The sequence below is a fragment of the Tenrec ecaudatus genome, chromosome 5, assembly GCF_050624435.1.
Source record: "Tenrec ecaudatus isolate mTenEca1 chromosome 5, mTenEca1.hap1, whole genome shotgun sequence".
Lineage (NCBI taxonomy): Eukaryota > Metazoa > Chordata > Mammalia > Afrosoricida > Tenrecidae > Tenrec > Tenrec ecaudatus.
In genome coordinates this window covers 167,591,615-167,597,474 of record NC_134534.1, presented here as the reverse complement: position 1 = coordinate 167,597,474, position 5,860 = coordinate 167,591,615, and the positions used below count along the sequence as shown (strand labels likewise).

The 5,860-nt window shown below is 52.0% G+C and overlaps 1 protein-coding gene across 1 annotated transcript; it reads left to right on the top strand.

Annotated features, from left to right (window-relative positions):
* Positions 1-1,602: 1,602 nt before the first annotated feature.
* AOC1 (amine oxidase copper containing 1) lies at positions 1,603-5,453 on the top strand. Its single transcript, XM_075550789.1, has 4 exons — positions 1,603-3,172; positions 4,011-4,296; positions 4,770-4,902; positions 5,184-5,453. Exons 1-4 carry the CDS (start codon positions 1,603-1,605, stop codon positions 5,451-5,453), a joined length of 2,259 nt encoding a protein of 752 aa, XP_075406904.1.
* The last annotated feature ends 407 nt before the right edge of the window (positions 5,454-5,860 follow it).

Genomic DNA, 5,860 nt, shown 5'->3' with positions numbered 1-5,860 from the left:
GTACACTCTTAGTGTTTAACCACAGTGTGGTGGGGTCAGATGGGGTACAATTCCCACACTGTGTTTCCGGTGTTGTTCCCTGTAGTGCTATGGGTCAGTGAGGGATGTGCTGTCTCATAGTGGAGCTGGCCATACGGTCCTGTCTGTGCTTTGGCTGCTCTGAGCAGGAATATTGTTCTCGAGGCTGGGTCTTTCTTTTTAAACAGTTTTATTGGCATATAATTCATATCTCATATAATTCTGTAGTTGAATCATATTAAGAAGAGTTATACAGTCACTCCAATCCATTTTAGAACCTTTCTTCTTTCTTATACTCATCATTATTAGCTCCCCCACTTCCCTTCAACCTCCCCTGCCTCACACACCCCTGCCACACCCCTAAGAAACCATTGATCCAGTTACAGTCTATAGATTTGCGTATCCTGGATTTCATATACAGAGAAACAGAACAAAATAAAACCCAAGAACTAACAACAATAACAAAGTAAAACAGAAAAATCTAAAAAAGAAAGTAGAAAATATTAAAGATTAGAACAACTTTAAAGTAAATCAGAAGGGAGATGATAAAGTGTTCAATTTTACTCTAATGGCAACTGCAATAATCCACTTTCCAATACTCATCATGATGGTGAGGCTGCTCACCGCCCTGGTCTATGGTCAGAGGGCATTCACCAGAGGCTTGCTCCACGTTTACTTCCCCTTCACTAAAACAAACAAAAACCTGAATTAACTTTAAAATGAGTCAAAAAGGAGATTAAATGATAAGATACTATAGTTGAACCTAACTACACCTGCCATAATTGACTGTAAAATACTCTCTGTCTAACAACAAAGCAGTTCACATCCTTGGACTGTCCTCAGAGAAAATTCACCTGAGCCTTATTAATCCATATAAGTGGATTCTGGGCTTCCACTGTCATCCATAGCCTTCAGTGAACCAGGTGTTCACATAAGCTCTGATACCATTCCTGCCTTTGGATTTGGATTTTATAATTTATAATCCTCAGATCACACACACACCAGGTGTGCTTCTTCCATGTGGACTTAATTGATGCCTCACTTAGATGACCCCAGATGCTATACTTTCTAATAGCCGGGCACCATCTAGTTTCTTCACCACACTTTGCTAGAGCACCCATATCTTCAGTGAACTCTTTGAGAGGACATGCATCAAACTGGACCAGGTAAAATGAACTGTTCTTAGATTCGGCCTAGAATTAAGGGGAGCAGGCTCTTAATGACACTCTGATACCTTTTAGACCACTGGCTGTAATATGCTAAGGTGGAAAGAAGAGTGCAGGGTCCCGTTGGAATAAGAAAAAAAGTACAGAAAAGGGAGGCATGATGGAGTTCAAGAAAATCCACAGTGTCAAAGAGAATTGGTCCCCAAGGTAGCAAAGAGACAGCTAGCATCGCAGATGATGGGTGGAAATGGCCTAGCACCACTGTGCGTATATGTACCCAACTTAGAGTAGCAGAAACAAGCTAGGTAAATTGGACATCACAGGGCTAAGAACACTTGACCCAAAGCCCCCCGACTGGGAGAGATCATTGACTTTCATTGCACAACTAACTCCGTATCCTCTACCACTTTCCAGAACCATGGGTCCAGAGGCACTCGTGTTTGCCTTGGCCGTGGCTGGTATCCTGGCACTACAGACCCTGGCAGTGGTGGAGCCCACACCGTGGCTCTTGCGCAGCAAGGCTGGAGTATTCGCAGACCTGAGCACTGAGGAGTTGAAAGCTGTGCGCGACTTCCTGTGGTCCCAGAGGGAGCTGGCGCTGGTGCCTGCCAAAGCCTTGACCACCTCCAAGAACTCCATCTTTCTCATTGAGATGCTGCTGCCCAAGAAGCAGCATGTGCTGAAATTTCTGGACAAAGATGAGAGGCGTCCTGTCCGGGAAGCCCGTGTGGTTATCTTCTTTGGCGCCCAGGAGAAGCCCAATATCACTGAATTTGCAGTGGGACCCCTGCCGTGGCCTTACTATAAGCGAGTGCTGCCCCCCAGGCCAGGGCACCACCCATCCTGGGCTTCTCGGCCCATTTCCAGTGTTGAATACATCCTCCTGAACCAAGTCCTGCAGGAAGCCACCAAGCCTCTGCACCAGTTCTTCCTGGACACCACGGGCTTCTCCTTTCAAAACTGCCGCAACCGGTGCCTGACTTTTACTGACGTCGCGCCCCGTGGCCTGGCTTCTGGCCAGCGCAGAAGCTGGCTGATTCTGCAGCGAGATGTGGAAGGCTATTTCTTACACCCCACTGGGTTGGAGGTCCTCATGGATCATGGGAGCCCAGATGCCCAAGACTGGGTGGTAGAGTTGCTGTGGTACAATGGGAAGTTCTACAAGAGCCCAGAAGAACTGGCGCACAAGTATGCTGCCGGGGAGGTGGATGCGGTCGTTCTAGAGGACACAGGGCCCCAGGAGAGTGAGGAGCGTCCCTTCTTCTCCTCATACAAGCCCCGTGGGACCTTCCCCATGCCCGTCACTGTGAACGGGCCTCGCCTGGTGCAGCCCCAGGGCCCCAGGTACCGACTAGAGGGCAACGCTGTGCTGTATGGGGGCTGGAGTTTCGCTTTCCGGCTGCGCTCCTCCACCGGGCTGCAGGTCCTGGACCTGCGCTTCCAAGGGGAGCGCATCGCCTACGAAGTGAGTGTGCAGGAGGCAGTGGCCATGTATGGGGGGCACACGCCAGCGGGTATGCAGACCAAGTACATCGACGTCGGCTGGGGCTTAGGCACAGTCACACATGAGTTAGCCCCTGGCATCGACTGCCCAGACACGGCCAGTTTTGTGGATGCCTTCCACTACTACGATGCTGATGGTCCCACACACTACCCCCGGGCCCTCTGCCTCTTCGAGATGCCCACAGGGGTGCCCCTTCGGCGGCACTTTGATTCCAACTTCAGCGGAGGCTTCAACTTCTATGCAGGCCTGAAGGGTCAGGTGCTGGTGCTTCGAACCACTTCTACCGTCTACAATTACGATTACATTTGGGACTTCATCTTCTACCCCAACGGCGTCATGGAAGCCAAGATGCATGCCACCGGCTACGTCCACGCCACCTTCTACACCCCAGAGGGGCTGCGCCATGGCACACGCCTGCACACCCACTTGATTGGCAACATGCACACTCACCTGGTGCATTACCGCATTGACCTCGACGTGGCAGGTAGGACTGAAGTGGGGAGCAGCTCGGGATCCTGTGGTCAGGCTGCCTTCCCAGGCAGGGATGCCCAGACTCTCTTGGTGCATCAAGCCATAGCATTTACCCAGCCTGCTTTGGGAAACCCTGTAGTGCTAGACGTTGTGCCCAGAAAGAGGGTGAGAGTTAATAGTGCCAACTTGGGGGCCCCAGACATGACCTGGGGAATCGTCTCCTTGCTCAAAGCTGCTCTTCCCGTGTGAGCAGCGATCCCGTGCACAACCGAACCAATGCCACCCGGCCCGTGCCACGCCCAGGAGCAGCTGTGCCTGGTTTTCACTGTCCGATTTTCAGACGTAGGTTGCTAAGCCTCTCTTCCTAGTCCGTCTTAGTCTAGAGGTTCTGCTCAACCCAGGTCAGCATCACAGCAAGACCCACACCTCCCTGAAGGGCAGGTGGCAGCCCTGCTTGAGGTGCATTGATCAGGATTTGAACCCAGGTCTCTCACAGGTAAGGCAGGCAGGCATTCCAGCACGGAATTACAACTGCCTGGGGATTAGCTAGAAATGTGTACTCAGAATGTTGAATCATTCATACCAGCAGCTCCACAGAAGTGCTACCCAGAAAGAATCACAGCAGATTTGCCACAGGCGCCCTGACAACGTATATAGCCATCCAGTTCCTCGCCATATGTTTGGCCCCTGAGGCCCCACACCCAGCTGGGCACACACCCCACAAAATCTCTCTACCCCTAGTGGTGGCTGCCTCGGGATGTCGTTCATGGTGGCAATGCCAGTGCATCATGAGCTCATGTGCCAGGGCAGGATTTCCATCTTCATTCTCCTCTTGTTCTGTGCACCTCCAGGGACCAAAAATAGCTTCCAGGTGCTAGGGATGAAGCTACAGAACATCACCAACCCCTGGAGCCCAGGACACCACATGGTGCAGCCCACTCTGGCACAGACCCAGCTCCACCACGAGCGCCAAGCTGCCTTCCGCTTTCGGCGGCCTCTGCCCAAGTACCTGCTCTTCAGTAGCCCAGAGGAAAATGCCTGGGGCCACAAGCGCAGCTACCGAGTGCAGATTCACTCCATGGCCGACCAAGTGCTGCCTTGGGACTGGCAGGAGGAGCAGGCTATCACCTGGGCCAGGTGAGTTGTGGGGTCCATGGGGAGGAGGAGGAGGCAGGGACTCCTTTTGGGGAGACTGTGGGTCCACGTAGCTCTCCATGTGTGTGTCTTCGTGTGTCTGTGTGTTGGTGCCTGTGCTTCTGCCTGTGTGTGAACTCAGGCTGCCTGTATACAAACGTTTCTAAACGTTGCAAGTTGTTTTGAAGAAAACCCAGTTTTCTAAAACGTTGCAAGTTGTTTTGAAGAAAACCAACTTGTGTGTGTGTGTGAGTGTGCATTGGGGGAGCAGGGTGAAGACCCCCGTGCTGAGAACCCTGAGTCTGTGCTAACAGTGGCTGACACACTGACCCTCAGGAGATAATCTATAAATTGGGGAAGGTGATAACTTTTCCCCATCGTTGATCCTAAAGATGCCTCCTGGGAGTGAATGGAACACACCCTACCCCCAGCCCCAGATCCAGAGCCATCTGGAAGGTACCCCTCTGCCCCTGCAGGTACCCTCTGGCAGTCACCAAGTACCGGGAGTCCGAGCTGCATAGCAGCAGCATCTACAACCAGAACGACCCCTGGAACCCGCCTGTGGTTTTTGAAGAATTTCTTAAAAATAATGAGAAGATTGAAAATGAGGTACTGACCCCACCCCCAGCCCTGCTCAACTCTTCACCTGCCTCTTCCAGCTTTAGTTCCCAAACCACCTCCCCAGTAGGGAGTTCTACTCTCTGCTTGAGATCCATACAGAGAATCCCCCTCTCAAACGGGGTTGAAGAGCTACAGAAGGTTCTAGATGCGCAGAAAAATGCCTACGAGCTACAGCAGTCTCTGGTGGGCAGAGCCCAGCACAGTCCCTACTGATCCAAGCTCCTTTCTTCTCTCTGTGCCAACCATCTACCACTCCCTTTCTTCCACAGGACCTAGTGGCCTGGGTGACAGTTGGTTTCCTCCACATCCCTCACTCAGAAGATATTCCCAATACGGCCACACCTGGAAACTCTGTAGGCTTTCTCTTGCGGCCCTTCAATTTCTTCCCAGAAGACCCATCCTTGGCCTCCAGAGACCCTGTGATTGTGTGGCCCCAGGACAGACGCCCCAATTATGTCCAGCGCTGGATTCCTGAAGAGGCAGGGGGCTGTTTGGCACCTCTCCCTTTGAGCTACAACGGAACATATAGGCCAGTGTGAAGGCCTCACAATAAACCCTCTTGCTCCTCCGACCAGTGCTGCTTCCTTTGGGGGAGGTAGGCAGATTGAGAGAGGCGAATCCACAGACGTTCAGTCGCTTGGGCTCCACTCACACCTAGCCCATTCCAGCCCTGAAGAGGCCTCTGGTGCTACCTAAACCACAGCCCCACTGTGCTTTGACGATCCGATTGGTACCTGAAACAACAACAAGCAGGCTAAGGCTATCAGCCTCTCTAGGGTGGCTATGGGAAGATGTTTCTCACTGCTGCTGGGCATACAGAGTGGTGTCGACACGCGGGAGACAGGAACTCTATCCAGACTATCAATGTGCCGGTCCTTTGACACACTAGTCAAATGTAACCCAGAGCTCCAGCTACACACACTAAAAACACCTGTACAGACTTAGT

What these genes read in the sequence shown, in the direction of transcription:
- AOC1 (XM_075550789.1), top strand. Translation starts at nt 1,603, where the DNA reads ATGGGTCCAGAGGCACTCGTGTTTGCCTTGGCCGTGGCTGGTATCCTG. An exon ending in CAGGCTATCACCTGGGCCAG is followed by an intron (nt 4,297 to 4,769) that starts GTGAGTTGTGGG and finishes CTGCCCCTGCAG; the next exon opens with GTACCCTCTGGCAGTCACCA. An exon ending in ATGAGAAGATTGAAAATGAG is followed by an intron (nt 4,903 to 5,183) that starts GTACTGACCCCA and finishes TTTCTTCCACAG; the next exon opens with GACCTAGTGGCCTGGGTGAC.